General features: G+C 54.4%; 2 protein-coding genes across 3 annotated transcripts; both read left to right on the top strand.

The window, feature by feature from the left end:
• Positions 1-21: 21 nt before the first annotated feature.
• On the top strand, positions 22-4,233 carry BCKDK (branched chain keto acid dehydrogenase kinase). 2 transcript variants are annotated; one of them, XM_025854148.2, is made up of 13 exons: positions 24-116; positions 460-537; positions 700-1,079; positions 1,178-1,246; positions 1,338-1,448; positions 1,766-1,813; positions 1,894-2,013; positions 2,096-2,194; positions 2,391-2,464; positions 2,761-2,889; positions 2,980-3,069; positions 3,526-3,684; positions 3,777-4,233. In XM_025854148.2, exons 3-13 carry the CDS (start codon positions 885-887, stop codon positions 3,919-3,921), a joined length of 1,239 nt encoding a protein of 412 aa, XP_025709933.1. In that variant the 5' UTR covers positions 24-116; positions 460-537; positions 700-884; the 3' UTR covers positions 3,922-4,233. The 2 variants fall into 2 exon arrangements, with proteins under 2 accessions (XP_025709932.1, XP_025709933.1); XM_025854147.2 differs by lacking the exon at positions 460-537 and having other exon boundaries at positions 22-116.
• Positions 4,234-7,835: 3,602 nt separating this feature from the next.
• On the top strand, positions 7,836-18,096 carry KAT8 (lysine acetyltransferase 8). Its single transcript, XM_025854092.2, has 11 exons — positions 7,836-8,066; positions 9,405-9,479; positions 9,563-9,738; positions 13,359-13,412; positions 13,513-13,677; positions 14,473-14,562; positions 16,761-16,901; positions 17,001-17,094; positions 17,215-17,365; positions 17,505-17,659; positions 17,923-18,096. Exons 1-11 carry the CDS (start codon positions 7,856-7,858, stop codon positions 17,985-17,987), a joined length of 1,377 nt encoding a protein of 458 aa, XP_025709877.1. The 5' UTR covers positions 7,836-7,855; the 3' UTR covers positions 17,988-18,096.
• Positions 18,097-18,185: the final 89 nt, after the last annotated feature.

The raw sequence follows: 18,185 nt of genomic DNA, 5'->3' as shown, positions 1-18,185 counted from the left end.
CCAAGGCCACATGACGTCACGGCGGCAGAGGGCGCAGGCGGCTCGGCTATCCCGGCCGGTCGACTGTTGGGCCGTTCCGCTCGGCCCTCGGCCCTGGCCCTGGCCCTGGCCCCGCGGTAAGTGGAGCAACCGGCGCGGACCCCGCCTGCGGAGGCTTGGCGGCGCGGGCTCGTAGCCTCCGCCATCGAGCTGGACCGCGGAGTGCGCGTGGACGGGGATGGCATCTACCATATAGGGGGGATGCGGGCCGAACCAAGTGACCCTGCGGAGGGGGAACCCAGACGGCGACTCCAGGGACGCTACTTCGATGCAGCCGGCCCCCGGGGGCACAAAGCTGTGTGTGCCACACACGGGCAGGCCACGCTCCTGGGGGGCCCGGGTCTGAGGGTGTTGGGTAGGGGTCAGCCCCGCCCCCTGAACGAGGGTGCCCAGAACCACCGGGAGGGGTGTTGTTTTCAGGCTGGACGGGTCTGAGGATCCCCTCCCTTCCAGGCACCAGATAGAGCGTCAAGTTGAAGAATAGCCCGGGAAAACAAGGTTGTACAGGCTTGGCCTGTATGTGTTTGGGGAGGTGGTTGAATGGGTGGGTCGAGATTGCCCAGGTCTGATGATACCAGTGCCACGTGGAGAGATGGTGCGAATTGTTTGGATTCGGATCCTTACAACTCCCCTCTTCCCTCCCCCCCCCCCCCCCGGCAGATGGGAGCTGCTTCCTGGGGGCTGAGCTTGTCAGCATCCTTGACCTGCAGTCGCTCCTGAAGTCAGAAAAGAGCCCCTGCCCACCCAACACCCCCCTTGCTCCGCTTTGGGGTCGCCTCGGTGTATCTGGTCCTCTGCGCTAGCGGCCACCTAGTCCAAAAAGAAACAAAGGAGCAGAGAGGACGATGATACTGGCGTCCGTGCTGGGGAGTGGTCCCCGGAGCGGACCTCCACTCCGGCCCTTACTGGGGCCTGCACTCTCGCTCCGGGCCCGCTCCACATCAGCCACCGATACGCACCACGTGGAGATGGCGCGGGAGCGCTCCAAGACTGTCACCTCCTTTTACAACCAGTCGGCCATCGATGTGGCAGCGGAGAAGGTCCGGAGCTGGAGTGGATGTCCGGGGAAGGGGTGGGGCTGATGTGGTGGGGGCGGGGCGTTGCAGATCCAATGCTCAAAGCCCATCTGCCCCTCCAGCCCTCAGTCCGCCTCACTCCGACCATGATGCTGTATTCAGGCCGCTCTCAGGATGGCAGCCACCTTCTGGTAAGATTCCAGCCCCCTATTTCTGTGTTGGTTCCTGGAGCCCTGGCACAGCCACTCAGGCCCTGGCCCTGACTTCCCTCTTTTTTCCTAGAAAAGTGCCCGGTACTTGCAGCAAGAGTTGCCAGTGAGGATCGCTCACCGCATCAAGGGCTTCCGTAGCCTTCCTTTCATCATTGGCTGCAACCCCACCATACTGCACGTGGTAAGGTGGCCTCTGGGGGGCGTGGGTTTCTCTCGAGGGGACTGTAGATCAGTGTGCCCCCAACTGCCCAAGGGACATATTGGGAGACAGGACCAGAGTGGCAGAAACTTGTCTGCCAAAAGGTTTCAGGGCCAGAGGGCTCAGACCCAGGCCTTAAGAGGCCAAAGTTCCATATTCATTGAGGCTTAAAAGGCCATGATGGGGGTTTAAACCAAGTGAGTTGGGATGGATGGCAATCCCCATGGGTAAGCATGGGTGGCTGTTCTCTACCCAGGGGCCACGGCATCCCTGTGAATTCCTACACCTCTTCCTTGCAGCACGAGCTGTACATCCGTGCCTTCCAGAAGCTGACAGACTTCCCTCCGGTGAGGGCTGGGCCAGGGCAGGGTGAGGGGCTGAGAGGTCAGGGCTGAAACATCCAAGCTCATGACTCTGTGGCCTATAGATCAAGGACCAGGCGGACGAGGCCCAGTACTGCCAGCTGGTGCGACAGCTGCTGGACGACCACAAGGATGTGGTGACCCTCTTAGCTGAGGGCCTGCGCGAGAGCCGGAAGCACATAGAGGTCAGGGGCAGCACAGTGGGCACCCGGGCCTATCGGGGGGCCTGGGAAAGGCACGGGGTTTCTGAGGCCCCACTCTTCACAGGATGAGAAGCTTGTCCGCTACTTCTTGGACAAGACACTGACTTCGAGGCTTGGGATCCGCATGTTGGCCACACATCATCTGGCGCTGCATGAGGACAAGGTGGGGTGCTGGGATCTGAGAGACCTACCAGATGGGGCAGAGGGGACTGAGCCAGGGTCTCCCTTGGGCTGGGGACTGGACCAATGGCCTGGGAGAGGCTTGGGGCTGCTTCAGCGGTCCAGAGAGATTGCAAGCATTTGGTGGCCGAGGTGTGGGTCAAGGTACTGCTTAGTCCTGACTTTCTTTCTCCTGCCAGCCCGACTTTGTTGGCATCATCTGCACTCGCTTATCGCCAAAGAAGATTATTGAAAAGTGGGTGGACTTTGCCAGGTGAGGCTAGAACAGCTAAGGGGGTGGATGTCTTCTGGGTGGGAAGGCTTGGGTCTGAGCCCTTGCCTACGGCAGGGTTTCTCAAATGTGGCATTTTGGGTCAGATAATTCTTAGGGGCTGTCCTGTGCCTGTTAGGATCTTTAGAAGGATCCCTGGCTTCTATTCAATGCAACTCCCGGTTGTGGCAAGGAAAAATATCTCTAGAAATTGCAAAATTCCTCTGGGGGTGGTGGGGGCAGAATCACCGCCATCTGAGAATCACTGGTCTAGGTTTGAACTTTGCTCCTATCCACAGACGCCTATGTGAGCACAAGTATGGCAATGCCCCCCGCGTCCGCATCAACGGACATGTGGCCGCCCGTTTCCCCTTCATCCCTATGCCGCTGGACTACATCCTGCCTGAGCTCCTCAAGAATGCCATGAGGTGGGCTGGCTGGATATGTTGGAAGGGGGCAGACAGGAACTGGGATGAGGCTGGGGTACCACCACCTACTGGTCTTTCCTCCCCGCGTAGAGCCACGATGGAGAGTCACCTAGACACTCCTTACAATGTCCCAGATGTGGTCATCACCATCGCCAACAACGATATCGATCTCGTCATCAGGTTTGCCCTGAGTGGGAGTTAGGCTAGGATACGTGGGGGTTCCAGGCACTGTTTCTTCCTTGCTGCATGACCTTGAGCCAGGACCTGCTCCACTGGTCAGACAAGATACTCTCTGGTTCTGAGAATGCCATGAGCTGGATATGAATGGATCTGGGGCCGGCTGCAGGTGCCAGGGCCCTATCCTTGTCAGCAACTGAGGGGCCTAGAGTGGGGAGTTAGGATGTTGGGTTGACAGTTAAGTGTAAAATCCCGTGAGAAGGTATAGCAGCCAGTGGCCCAGGCAGAAGTGAGGATGGAAGGATGTTGCTTATAAAAAACAAGGCCCCAGGGTCTAGGTGGATCACATTCCATCTTTGGGTGGAAGGGGCAGGAAGGCAGACTTAGCACTGTTTGTTTGGGAGGTAGTGAGGCCCCCACCAAAGCTGAGCCCAGCCCATGTTATCACCATCTTGCCAGGATTTCAGACCGGGGCGGGGGAATCGCTCACAAAGATCTGGATCGGGTTATGGACTACCACTTCACTACAGCTGAAGCCAGCACCCAGGACCCCCGGATCAGCCCCCTTTTTGGCCACCTGGACATGCACAGTGGCGGCCAGTCCGGGCCCATGCATGGGTGAGGCCCCACCTGGCTAGGAGGGAGGGATGGGGGGGCCCCAGGAGACTCAAGCCTCTGAAGCCTCTGTCCTATCCCCCTGCCCATCCCAGCTTTGGCTTCGGGCTGCCCACCTCACGGGCCTACGCGGAGTACCTCGGTGGTTCCCTTCGGCTGCAGTCCCTGCAGGGCATTGGCACAGATGTCTACTTGAGGCTCCGGCACATCGACGGTCGAGAGGAAAGCTTCCGCATCTGACCCCACAGCCCTTGGCCTACTTGCCTGCCTAGCCTGGGCCCTCCACCCTGCCAGGACCTTCTGGGTGAGGCAGGGTGCCACCCTGCTCCACATGCTGCTGCATCTTGGGTCTTAGGGCCCCAAACAGATGGAATTACATGGAGCCCGGTGCCACCCCTCCTCTACAGAGGCCCACTGCTTCCCTGCCTCCAGGCCTTGGAGGAGAGGAAGTGGGGACCCTTGAGACCTCCAACACCAGCTCCGTTATTCTCGTTTCTGGGGAACCCCTACCTTGACCTGCTGTTTGTTATTAAAGTTCACATTTTGAATGCCCTCTTGGGCCCCGTGTGTGGGGAGGGCAGGTGGGCTTTTGTTTCCACCCTGTTCTGGTTCCCTGGGCCCTTGGGTTTAAATAGCTCGTGTCCCAGTCTCGAACTGTCCAGACAGCCTGTCAGGCCAGGTATAGAATTGCCCCCAAATCTCTTTTCATTTAGCAAATGCTAAATTTCATGTAACAGATGTTTCTGGGTCCCAGGCGATATCGAAGGCCCAAGTTGGCCCAGCTTCAGGCCTCAGTTCTGACACTTCCCTTATTGAGTCACAGGTTCTGGAGGTGAAGGTTACCAGACTGGGCAACCTCCTGAGCCACCTGATTCCTGAGCCTGAATGAGGTTAAAAATACTGCCTGCCAGTTGTGCCTGCTTCTGCCAAGAAAAAGGAACACACAAGATTATATCCCGGCATGCCCCAGGGGACAGTGGGGCCCTGGTAGGGGGGGCAAAAGGAAAGGGCTCCAGACAGCAGGTGGCGACCCAAGGGAGGGGGAAGAAAGGCCTGAAAGCCTGCTTGGTGGGACTGGTGATGGAAGTGGGGGGTTGAGGGGAGACAGGAATTGTATCTGGATGTCAAATGTGACTTACCAGGCTGAAAATCCTGCTGGCTCTGGCACGGGGGTGTTGAGGCTGGAATCTGGCCAGGAAGCATGGGCTTTCTCCTGTAGGCAGCAGGAATCCATGGACAGATCTTCAGCTAGAAAGGGATGTTTCCAGTTGGATTTCCCAGAAGAAGACGCTGAAAGGAGGGTTTGTGTCCATGTGATTTGTTGAGAAAGTGCTCCAGTTAGGGAGTAGGGGAAGCAGGAAAGGGAAGGGCAGGAGGCCAGACAAGGATGTCATCTCAGGCAAAAGTTCAGAGCCAGCTACTAAGTTCTGCCTTAGAGGTGGAGGCAGAAGAGCTAAGTTCCATAGTCATTGATGAACTCTGCTTGACAATCATCCGTTGGGAAGTAGGGGTGGGTAGGTACTTAAACTTTCAAGCTGAAAACTTCCCTTTGCAGTTTTTTTTTTTTTTTTAAGATTTTATTTATTTGAGCATGCGCAAGAAGGGGGGGCGCTTGGGTGGCTCAGTCGTTGAGTGTCTGCCTTCGGCTCAGGTCATGGTCCCGGGGTCCTGGGATCGAGCCCTGCATCAGGCTCCCTGCTCGGCGGGAGGCCTGCTTCTCCCTCTCCCACTCCCTCTGCTTGTGTTCCCTCTCTCACTGTGTCTCTCTCTGTCAAATAAATAAAATCTTAAAAAAGAGAGAGAGAGAGAGAGAGGAGGGCGAGAGGGAAAGGGAGAGAGAGACTCCCAAGCAGAATCTGCACTGAGCCCGGAGTCCAACGCAAGGCTCAATCTCACAACCCTGAGATCATGACCCGAGCCAAAATCGGAGTTGGACACATCACTGAGATCTTGACCTGAGCTGAAAGTGGGAGTCAGATGGACACTTAACCAACTGAGCCACCCAGGTGTGTGCCTGCCCCGTTCGACCCCCCCACCCCCACACCCACCTTTTCAACTTTTTTAAGGCAAAACGGCTCTATTAGCCCAAGGGATAGTTTGACAAAGAGCCTCTGGCTTTTGAAAGCACATCAAAGGTAATCTGGATCTGAAGAAGCAACAAAAAGAAATTCCAGAGGGTCTGGGTGAAGCATCTACACAGTTCTAGAAGTAACAGATTTGCACATGAGAAGGAGGATTAGAGGGAGAATAGTGAGGAGGTTGGTGTAGTAACCTGGATCAGGGATTTATAAAGCCCAGGCTAATCCTCAACTAGAAAGGACAGCAACCCTGTAACAAGATGTTGGGTGAAGTCAAAAGTGAGGCACCAGAACCCTGGGTGGAGAGAATAACAGTCTTGAAGATGGGGGGTGGTATGGGGAGTGGGAGAAGGCATTGGAATTTTTTTTTTTAAGATTTTATTTATTTTATTTGAATGAGAGAGAGAGAGCGCACATGAGAGGGGGGAGGGTCAGAGGGAGAAGCAGACTCCCCGCTGAGCAGGGAGCCTGATGCGAGACTCGATCCAGGAACTCCAGGATCATGACCTGAGCCGAAGGCAGTCGCTTAACCAACTGAGCCACCCAGGCGCCCGCCCCTGGAATTTTTTTTAAAGATTTTATTTTTTGACACAGAGAGACAGTGAGAGAGGGAACACAAGCAGGGGGAGTGGGAGAGGGAGAAGCAGGCTTCCCACCGAGTAGGGAGCCCCATGTACGGCTCCATCCCAGGACCCTGGGATCATGACCTGAGCCAAAGACAGAAGCTTAACAACTGAGCCACTCAGGTGCCCCTGGAATTTTTTTTTTTTTTTTTAAGATTTATTTTAGAGGGTGAGGCGGGGGAGAGGGAGAGAGAGAAACCGGCTTAGGCAGATTCTGTGCTAAGCATGGAGCCTCACATGGGGCTCGATCTCATGACCCTGAGATCATGACCTGAGCCAAAACCAAGAGTCCAACGCTTAACCAACTGCACTACCCAGGCGCCCCAGGGCATTGCAATTTTTTTTTCTTGCCTGACTTATTTCTTTGGATTCTTATGCAGCCAGACACTTGGCATTCACTGCCCACTCTCCCCCCAATTCTTTAATTTCCCCAAAGCCAAGTTACCAGTGCTTCCCACTGCCATCACCTCACCCCCAACGAACTCCACTATTTCTTGATCTGAAACCTGAGCCCCATCCTCAGGCCTTGAACATTCCACCCCGTTAGAATTGCTTCTAATCCCAGTAACCAATTTATAAGTCAAAGAAGATTCAGAGAATGGCCAAAATGTTTATTGAGCACCTACCGTGTTTGACACTGTGCAACACACTTATATACAGAAGAGACAGGTAAATATATGGCTTACCCTTTATATAGCTATATGGATTATACAGTTATATGTAATTTAACCTTTACGGTCGCTCCGAGGATGGACACCCTTGTACAATTTACCCGGAGTAGGGTCAGAACTCTGGATTCCTCATTCACTAAGCCCAAGACGCTCTCCAGTATGTCCCACTGCCTTTGACTAGCTTGTTTAGGGGATGTCTGTTGTAGGGGACCTGGTCCTTTCTTTAGAAAGGTTTCATTCTATGAGAGCAATTTACTCGCTATCCCTGGACAACAGACGTCCTGTCTCCCTCACCCTGAACAAGGAAGGCAGCTCCCTCAATCTCTATAAAAGGGGTGATCTGGGTTAGTCTGGCGGAAACGGGCGGCGCGGGGGTGGGTGTTAATTCCAGGCTCAAAGCCCTAATGCCAGGCAGCCAGGGAGGCCGCTCTGGCTCGCCCGGTACCGGGTATAGTGGGGGCAGCGCTTCCGGTAAGTGGCACATCCTGGCTTCCTCGGGTACCAGGCCCTTTAAAAAGATCGGGCTGAGTCATCACATCAGGAAAGTCTTCCTCCTCTTTCAACTCGGGGGTTCAGCCATATTTCCAGACGGAAAAAAAAAAATTCCAGGGCAATTGGCACAGAAAGGTCAAACTTGTCCGGGGGGCGGGGGAGGGGGCGGCTGGAAAGCCGCACTAACCAATGAGCTCTTCCCACATCACAGACCCCACCCTCAAGCCGGTAGCGGCCTCCGCCACGCGTCGCTGACCCGGAACTAAAGGGCTGCGTGGCGCCGGATTCTGGCGTCATCTCCACTACAGCGATGGCGGCACAGGGAGCAACTGCGGCGGTTGCGGCGGCGGCTTCAGGGGTCGCGGGGGAGAGCGATCCCGGGCCCGGGGAGAATGCGGCGGTCGAGGGGACCGCCCCATCCCCGGGCCGCGTCTCTCCCCCGACCCCGGCGCGCGGCGAGCCGGAAGTCACCGTGGAGATCGGAGAAACGTACCTGTGCCGACGCCCGGACAGCACCTGGCGTGAGGGCGGGGCCCAAGGCCAGGGGGCGGGGTCTGAAGGCGGGTTCTCTCAGGGGCTGGGCGTCGTGAGGGCGGGGCTTGAGGGAAGAACGCGGAGTTTCGGGATCTCCCGGGCGCCGCCTCGTAACCGCAGTAGTCACCACAGTCACCGAGTTCTTCTAATGCTGTGTAGGGCTCCCATTCCACTTGCTTGTCCAATCTTAGGCTTCATTGCCTTTTCAGACAAAACCGTGGTTCCTTGCTGGTGTGTCTTGTCTCTGCGACTTCCTCTTCCAGCCCTCTTCTACAACTGCCAACGGAGAGGACCTACGGAAACACAAAAACGAGCTTCCCTTTTCCTTCCCCGCCCCCTCATCTTCAGAATAAACCCCGAATTCCTTAGAATGGCGTGCATCTTTGTGACCTCTCTGGTTTCTAGCCACTCCTAGCAAAGGCCATTGCCGGAGCAGACCACATTGTACCCACTGAAGACCATATGCCTTTTACCGCCTGTGCCCGCTGCTTTGAATGCCCTTTCTTCCCTTTCTCCTGCCTGGTTCACCTGGCTAGCGCTTACTCAACCTTTTAACATACCATAACTCCTGTGATGCCATTGCTGATTTCCTTCAGGCAGAGTGAGTCGTTCCCTTTTGTATGTGCCTGCAACATTTTCTTCATACCTCAGTCAGCCATGGTATATGTGACATTATGTTGTCATTGTCAGTCTGCATCTTCCCCTATCAAAGTGGGAATTTCTGGAGGGCAGGGCATCTTGTGATTCACTGCAATGTCCTCTCTACCCAGCAATAACACAGCATAGGACCAGACACGCAGTGGTTGCCTTACTCATTTGTTGAATGGTCTGTCAGTTGTCAGGCACTATGCTAAAAAAGCTTTAGCGGCATTGACTCTCCCTCTGAGGTGGGCACTATTATCCCTATTTTGTAGATGAAGAAACTGAGGCTCAACCAAAATAATTTGCCGTTAAATAAAGGAAGTGGGGAGCTAGGATTATATATAAACCCAGAGCCAGCCCTCATGACTCCTGAACAAATGAACAACTGAGTATAACACAAGCATTGAATTTGAAGCCAGACTTAAACCCAGTTAAGTGTTAGCTTCTTAGCACTTTTCACATACGTGAGCCTGGGTAAGTCTCAGTTTTTCATCTGCAAAGTAAGAATAACAGCTCCAACCTGGCCCACTTCACAGGCAGTGATCGATGGAATGGCAGATGTAGGCAGGTGATGTTAGCCTATGTATGGCCCTGGCATCTGGAAACTGCTCCTCGGTGTGAAGGATCCTTCTCGTCCCATCCCTGTCTGCCTTCCTGATGATCCTAGCCTTTTTCTTTCACAGATTCTGCTGAAGTGATTCAGTCTCGAGTGAATGATCAGGAGGGCCGAGAGGAATTCTATGTACACTACGTGGGCTGTGAGTGACTTGGGGGCGTCGGGCCTGGGTGGGGGTTGGGGAGAGGGGTGGAAGGGCAGCACCCTCATGGCCCATCCTCACAGTTAACCGGCGACTGGACGAATGGGTAGACAAGAACCGGCTGGCGCTGACCAAGACAGTAAAAGATGCTGTGCAGAAGAACTCAGAGAAGTACCTGAGCGAGCTGGCTGAGCAGCCTGAGCGCAAGATCACTCGCAACCAAAAGCGCAAGCATGATGAGATCAACCACGTGCAGAAGGTCCGGGCCCCCTCCCCTTCTCCAAGGCCCCAGGAGGCTCAGCTGCCTCTGCCAGCTCCCTTGAGTCCCAGTGCCCAAACCACAGCAGCTCCCGTTTCTAAAGCTCCTACGGTGTGTCAGGGACTTTACCTGTGTTTTGTCAAATATTCTTCACAGAAGAAAAATGAGGCTCAGAGAGGGCAAGCACTTGGCTGCAGTCTCCCAGGAAATGGCACAGCTGGGACTGGAACTCAGGCCTCCTGCACCACTAGCCTCCTTTGTCTCCTATTTGCTGTGCCACCTTAGACAAAGAATTGAAGTCCAAAAGGAAGGAAGAGAATGAATGATATTGGGCACTTGCTGCTGCCAAGCACCGTGCTGAGTCCTGCACGTATATAAGCTCATCATATCCTTCCTAACAATTAAAGTGCCACGGGGATAATGGTTTCTGTAGGTGGGAAGGCAGGATCAGAGAGGTTAGGTAACATGCCCAAGGTTACGCAGCTAGTAAAAGGGTGGGCTGGAATTAGAATAATAATGGCAAACATTTATTGGCTTGTGAGCCAAAGTTTTAGGCTAAGTATTTTAATACATGATCTCCCTGAAGTTTCACAGCAACCTTGTGAGGTAAGCATCATTATTGTGTCCAGTTTATAGGGGAAGAACAGATAGGTTTAAGAACCCGGTCAGGAATTAGATTTGCCAACTGGATTGTCCGACTTCAGGGCACCAGCCCTTAACCATGACTTTGCCACGTCCTGGAAACTTGGGCCACTTGATCCAAAACCTGGAAGGATCCTTCTTGATCCAAAACCTGGGTATTTTTCCCCAACCCATGCCACCCCTGGGGGTTATTTCCCCCCACTCTGAGCCTCAGTTTCTTGATTTGTAAAATGGGGAGTGTAGATGAGACCGGGGTCTATTGAGTTCTCAAGCACTTAGACATTCATTAGTTTCAGCCAGTGTGACGTCTTCCTTCTGAGTGCTCATTGTGTGCTTTGGGCCAATGTTTTTTCCAGCTGTGGGGCATAGCCAAATTAGCTCAGTGGGTTGTAACAGGCTTTTAAATTTAAAAATGAAAGAGAGGGGCACCTGGCTGGCTCAGTTGGTGGAGCATGCAACTCTTGATCTCGGGGTTGTGTGAGTTTAAGCCCCATGTTAGGTGGAGAGATTACTTAAAAAAAATAAAATAAAAATATGGGGCGTTTGGGTGGCTCGGTCAGTCAAGTGCCCGGCTCGATCGCAGCTCAGGTCTTGATCTCAGGGTCATGAGTTCAGGCCCCGCGTTGGGCTTCACGCTGGGTGTGGAGCCTGCTTTAAAAAAAAAAGAAAGAAATAGGGTAAGATAGGCAATACCACAGTACGTTGCCCTTTATTAAAGGTAAGAATTATTTGTGAGAAGCTCTTATTTCAAGTACAGATACATGTACTGTGTATATACACAGATAGGTCAACTGGTTTACAGTGCTGACTGCATTTCAAAAGAAATTTGAAATACCCTAAGCTAGAAAGACCCCTCAGGGTCTAAGGCAGCAGTGTCCAGTTGACCTTCCTGTGATTAGTGGAAATATATCTGTACTGTCCGATCGAGTAGCCCCACTAACCATATGTGGTGACCGAGCACTTGCAATGTGTTTGGTGTGGCTAAAAATTCATTTTGTGTTCAACTTAACGAATTCACATAGCCACACGTGGCCAGGTCTAAGTTTCTCTTAGTTCCTCGACCAGGTTGCGCTGGCAAATTTAAATCTTAAAAATGTACGTCGAAGCTGGTAGTCGGCAGGGCGGATGACAATGGGCCAGAGGTGATAAAATCAAAGGATGGATAATCGGCGAGTTAATAATCAGCAAGGTTCTTCGGAGCCTAATTAATGTTTAATTCTAAATAAATTGCAGCATTTAAGAAAAGTAGTGTTTTTGTAGTTCTTTAATGCATTTGCAGAAGAGGATTGTCTTTTATGAGAGTTGGGAAGTGGGTTTTTAAAGAGGCACATGAGGAGGAAGATCTTTCTTCTCGCATCTTTGCAGGGGTTAGGCTCGGAGTTAGACCAACCAGGGGCCTGTGCTCAGTGGTGCTGGGTACCAGTTCTGTAACCTTGCCGCTCTTTGTGCAGTGTGGATAATGAGCACTCTTGTCTCAGGGGCTTTGTGAAGACTAAAGAAAATGCTGCCTGTGGAGTGTTTGGCACTTGGAATAAATGGCAGCTAGCTAGTCCCCAAGGGCAGGTGACCTCACCTCTCCCTGCCTATTTACTTCTCTGTAAAATCAAAATAAAAAGGCTACATCTCAGGGTGGCCGAAACGGTTACATGAGGCCAGACAAGCAAAGTGCTTTGTGGAAGGGGGTCTGGGTAAAATGCTGACTCCTTCCTCCCTTCTCAACTGCAGGGCGAGGCTGCTGTCTCCCCTGGTGTAGGTCATAGGCCTTCTTGGGCCCTCTCTCCATTATCAGGCTGTGCTTGGTTGCTCCTACAGAGTCTGGCTGAGGAACAGGATGTGCTGGGAGTGTGACATGGCTTTTAGTCTCTGCCTTCTAAGGACTTGGGAAAATCAGGGAAACTAAGTGGGAGCAGTCAGAGGGGATTGCTCTTAACCAGTGTGTTCCCGACTTGGAAAGGAGAGGGTGTGTTGTGTGTCGGAAGAATTCAGTCAGGTCTCCGGGAGGGGGCGGGCAGGGCGCGGGCCGGGCGCGAAGCCTTGAAGGACAGGAAAGAGCCCAGTAAAAAATGATTACACACGATGGCTCACAAAACTGCCTCATCTCACACTCCCCTGGCTCACGCTCTGCTCGAGGTTGAGTAAGTGTTTTTTGGCGGCGAAGGAGAGGGAACTGCATGCTCACAGCACGAAGGCCACAGAAAGAGGGGCCTTGAGAGTGTAGACCTGGAGGGGCTGCGACGGGAGGCTGGGAATCTGCGGAGGCGTCGTTAATGGTCCAGACTTGAGATGGTGGCAGTGGCTCTTTGGAGTTGGACAGAGGAGAGTTCCAGAGAGGGACCGATTGCAGAGACATCAGGGAGGTAGAACTGACGGACCGTGGCCCTTGATTGAATGCCAGGCTGAGAGGAGGAGGAGCTACACTGAAGGTGATGCCCCCAGTGAGACGGGGACCCCGGGAGGATGAATAGGTCTGCAGGGAGGACGGGTTGAGTTCCTTTCCGGACACCTCGAGTCTGATGTGGCTGCAGGAGGGACCTCGGGAGCAGGCAGCTCCCTGGACCTGGTGCTCAGGAAAGAGGTCAGGTCACGCTGGGGAGTCCAGCACCAGTTCCTGCTATGGGCACGGAAGAGAAGATCCATTCTTCATCTGCCTCATGACAATTTTGGCAGAGCTGGATTGATCCTTTTGTATAGCCCAAGGACCGGAAGCGGGCCTCCTGCTCCTAGCCCTGTTCATCTGGCAAAAGGTCCAAACGTGGGCATCAGGGATGTGTGGGTGGGTGGGTGGGAAGGCAGGAGAGGAGCTTGGCCCAGCCAGCTTCAAAACCGAGTCAAACAAGTTAGCTGTTCGTGCGGTTATTATTGTCATCCGGGGGATGAGGTCTGGAAGATAGGAGGGAAGCACCGGGCTCTGGTTCAGGGGAGGGACAGCTTGAGCACCACTTCTGTTCACCTCTGTTCCCGGCTCTGTCCTTGCCCAGACCTACGCAGAGATGGACCCCACCACAGCAGCCTTGGAGAAGGAACACGAGGCGGTAAGCAGGGGCCGGGCTCCTGCCCGCGGGCGCTCCCTCGGCCGCCTTCCCTTGCCCCGACTGAGCCAGCCACTGCCCTGCGCTCCCACCTTACTCACAGATCACCAAGGTGAAGTACGTGGACAAGATCCACATCGGGAACTACGAGATCGATGCCTGGTACTTCTCACCGTTCCCTGAAGACTACGGGAAACAGCCCAAGCTGTGGCTCTGCGAGTATTGCCTCAAGTACATGAAATTTGAGAAGAGCTACCGTTTCCACTTGGTGAGCCTGGGCCGGCTGGGCCCGGTGAGAGAGGCGGCCGTGGAGGCTGAGGGGCCGAGGCAGCAGGGATAGGGAAGAGAGACAGGTCCAGCGGAGTTGAGTCCAAGGAAAAGCTGCCCGTGGCTCAAGAGACCCGGGTTCTAGGCCTGGCCTTGCCTCGGCTGGTGTGACCTTGGCCAACTCGCTGCCTTCCCCCAGGCCTCAGTTTCCTCTTCTGTGGAATGGGGACGGTAATCCCCGCCCTTACCACCTCCTCAGGTCACCCCAGACACTACATGTTTATCGAGGCCAGCCCAGTGCGAGGTTCCTCGGGGCAAAAGAGGAAGTGAGCGTAGCCCCTGAGCAATGGGGCTGGAAGGTGGGGACGGATGGGAGGCGTTGGCAGGGGTGGCCCGGGGGTGGGGTGCTGGGGGCTCGCAGGCTAGCGCAGCAGGGCGTTTCCCAGAGGGCGTGACCTGAGGCAAATGTGTGCGCTTTAGGGATTGCCAGTGTCATGGATGAGAGCCCTCCAGAGTCCTCCAGAGCTAGGCTGGCCCGAACTTGAGACCATCTAGCTGTGTGATATTCAAGCCAGTTACTTAGCCTCTCTGCGCCTCGGTTTCTTTATCTGTAAAATAGGCTCTGTCTCCTCAGGTAGTTGGGAGGCTTACTTGATGTAGGTGAAGTACGGAGCCCAGGGTCTGTAGATGGGGAAACAGAAGAGAGACCTGTTGCAAGCCACACAGGGTGGGATGGGGGCACCTAGCAGAAAACCTCAAGGTCTCAAGCCTTTGTCTCCCCGTCCCCACCCCCCAGGGCCAGTGTCAGTGGCGGCAGCCCCCCGGGAAGGAGATCTATCGCAAGAGCAACATCTCTGTGTATGAGGTCGATGGCAAAGACCACAAGGTGAGTTAGGGGGCCGGAAGTGCTGTGGGGAGGTGGGGGGAAGCACCTCCTGGATGATCCTCATTGTCGCCGAAGGGTAGAGGCCAGCCTGAGGACAAGCCCCCACCTGGGAGAGACCTGTGAGGTCATGCTTAGCCTGGCGCTTGGCCTGTGGTTGGTGCCCGGTAAACACCCGGCTCTAGGGCGCCAGCCTGGGGGACAGGGTTTCTGTTCTGTCCCTGAAGACTTTCCTCCTGATGGGGTGGCTTAGGTTGGGGCAGTCCTGGCCCAGAGTAGAGATTGTCATGCCTGAGGCTGCTTCTAGAAGCGCTTTCTCTTTCTGCCTGAAGGCAAGTTTTCTTCCCTGGGAGGGGACGGCTTTTTGTCACTTGCTGCCAGAGAGCTGGGTAGCTCTGGCCGCAGAGTTCCTTGTTTCTGGCAGGAGGACCTCGGTGGGGCAGGGTGGGGCATTTGGGGCCTTGCTTTGCTGCCATTGAGCACCTGGCCTTTGCCTGGTCAGTCTGGGAAGCTCTGACCAAATGTCCCTGTTTCCCAGGGAAGGGGACGGTAGAGGGTAAGGCCTAGAGGGCAGGCTTCTGAGGTGGCTCTTGCTTCAAACAGTGCTGTCATTGACTAGCTGATTGTGGACAAGTGACTTAACGCTGTTTGTTCCTCTTTCCTCATCTGTCGGACAGGAGTCATGGTTATGTTTACCTAATAGGATTGTTGGTGGAACAAATGAGCAATGTCAAGTACTTAAGGCATCAAGTAGGTGTTTAGTAAACATAGGCCTTTGTTATTATTGGTGACCTCCTTGAGTTCAGCCAGCCTTGAGGTAAATAGCTCAAGGGGAATATTGGCTCTTAGCCTGGCCTGGGTCCCCCTGCTTTGCCTTTCATAGCATGAACAGGGGGAGTGGCAGAAAGGGCTCTAGCAGGAGACGTGGGTGTTCTCTCTAACTCTACCCTGTTAACTTTGAAGCCTCGGCCAGGGACTGCCTCTTCCCGGAACCTCAGTTTCCTCCTAGGTAAAATGGGCTAGCAATGCCGGACTTCACAATTGTTGGGTCACGTAAGAGTGGATGTAAAAGGTGTCATAAACCAGAGGGTCTCCTGATCTGTGCCATGAAGCCAACATCAAGGTCTCATTATCCGTCCTGATATTGGTCTCTAGCCTAGGTAGGTGTTTGGGCCTACAGCAAGGAGGCTGCTGAGGCCCAGCAGAAGTGTGTGGCCAAGTGGGCAGACCACTCAGGCTTGGGAATCAGGCTCAAAGCTCATCCATCCAGCAAACATTTACCAAGCACCAGGCTTCATGCTTCGCCCCGTGCTGGGTGTTGGGGATACAGCTACGGATAAGACAGAACGCACTTACCGGTTTGAATCCTGCCCCAGCACTCACCAGCCATGGAGCCTTACACCAGCCACTTAGCTCCTCTGAGCCTCACTTTCCTGATCTGAAACCTAAAAGTTAATGTCCCTGAAGATTGAACTCCTATTTAGCACTCAGAAGTGGTAACTGTGTGGGACGCCTGGCTGGCTCAGTCGGTGGAGCGTGCGACCCCTGCTCTCGGGGTTGTGAGTTCCAGCCCCATGTTGGGTGTAGAGAGGACTTAAAAATAAAATCTTTAAAACAACAACAACAAAAAGAGCTTTTCCTGCCCATGACTCCTGTTCCCATGCTATAACTTAAACAGACACCTTTGGGGCGCCTGGGTGGCTCAGTCGGTTGAGTGTCTGACTCTTGATTTTGGCTCAGGTCATGATCTCGGGGTCATGAGATCCAGCCCTGCACTCAGTGTGGAGTCGGCTTGGGATTCTCATCTCCCTCTGCCCCCCGCCCCGCCCCATTCGCGCACACACACTCTCTAAATAAATAAATAAATAAATAAATAAATAAATAAATAAAATCTTAAAAAAAACACAAAACAAAGCAACTCACCTTTCTGCACGGGGGTTGGGGGAGAAGCGGTCACTGATTAATCGAGCTCTCTGGTTTTTAGTTTCCCTGTCCATCCAGAAAATGACTGTAAGACTCCTTTCGGTTCTAAGCGCTCTTGTTCTGGGGCTGGGGGGGCACTTCTCAGCGGCTCGGCATTGGCTGCTCTCTGAAGGCGGGCGTTTGCAGAGCGGGTGGCGGCCGCTGCCCAGGCCTCCGAGAAGCTAGGTGGGGAGTTATACCTGCTCCCTGAGCCTGCTTCCACCTCCCCTGCCCCTCAGATTTACTGTCAGAACCTGTGTCTGCTCGCCAAGCTTTTCCTGGACCACAAGACCTTGTACTTTGACGTGGAGCCCTTCGTCTTTTACATCCTGACTGAGGTGGACAGGCAGGGGGCCCACATCGTTGGCTACTTCTCGAAGGTGCTGGATTGGGAAGCCCAGGTTGAGGGAGGGTGGGGACTTTGACCGGCAGAAGGGGCCGAACCTCCCCAGAGGTCCTGACCACACACATCCCTGTAGGAGAAGGAGTCTCCAGATGGGAACAATGTGGCCTGCATCCTGACCCTGCCCCCCTACCAGCGCCGTGGTTATGGCAAATTCCTCATTGCTTTCAGTGAGTGGTTCCTAGCCTATGGAGGAAGGGGCAGCTGTGGTGGGGGTGCCATGGCGGGGGAGGGGGAGAGGCGCCAGGGCGGGGCAGGGTCCTCCGAACCCTCCTTTCCACCGCCGCCAGGTTACGAGCTCTCCAAGCTAGAGAGCACGGTCGGCTCCCCTGAGAAGCCGCTGTCCGACCTGGGCAAGCTCAGCTACCGCAGCTACTGGTCTTGGGTCCTGCTGGAGATTCTGCGAGACTTCCGGGGCACACTATCCATCAAGGACCTTAGGTGAGGGCCCTGGAACCCTTAAAGAGGGAAGAACTCTTCCAAGATTGGCCATGATCCCATGTCCTTGTCCCCTTTTGCTGTCCCAGTCCGACCCCACAAGGGAACTCTCCCCAACGTCCGTGCTAATCCCTTTCTGCAGCCAGATGACTAGCATCACCCAGAATGACATCATCAGCACCCTACAGTCCCTCAACATGGTCAAGTACTGGAAGGGCCAGCATGTGATCTGTGTCACACCCAAGCTGGTAGAAGAACACCTCAAAAGTGCCCAGTATAAGAAACCACCCATAACAGGTAGGTGGGGGGCCGCCCAGGGTGTGTGTGGGGGGGGGGGGTAGGTGTTAAGATCTACTGGGAGCCAAAGCTACCTTTTGACTGTTACATGATCCCAAACTGGTCCGACCAGCTCCTGGGACGGAAGCCTGGGGCAGGCTCCTCATTCCCAAGGTTTCCCTGCCCCCTCCCCAGGACTCAGTATGCCCTTGTTCTCGCCTAGAGGTGAAACCTGGCCTGGGCCCAGAGGCCCAGCCCTGCCTCTCATGCCTCTCTCCCCACAGTGGACTCGGTCTGTCTCAAGTGGGCGCCCCCCAAGCACAAGCAAGTCAAACTCTCCAAGAAGTGAGTGGGCTGCGCCCCTGCTGCTGGACCCGTGCCTCCCTGCCCCCCTCCCCCCGCCTGTAAATATGTACAGACCTGTTTCGTCATTTTTTTTAATAAAGTAAGTTCTGCCAGTGGTTCTGGACTTTGGAGGTGGGAGGGAGAGGCCAAGAGCTGATGTTCTTCGCTGCACATGTCACGCACAGCCAGTTGTGCTCAAAAC

Source organism: Callorhinus ursinus, unplaced genomic scaffold, assembly GCF_003265705.2.
Source record: "Callorhinus ursinus isolate GAN/ISIS: 27379988/994484 unplaced genomic scaffold, GSC_fseal_2.0 scaffold87, whole genome shotgun sequence".
NCBI lineage: Eukaryota > Metazoa > Chordata > Mammalia > Carnivora > Otariidae > Callorhinus > Callorhinus ursinus.
The sequence above is the reverse complement of the archived record's forward strand: the minus strand, read 5'-3'. Positions and strand labels throughout refer to the sequence as shown.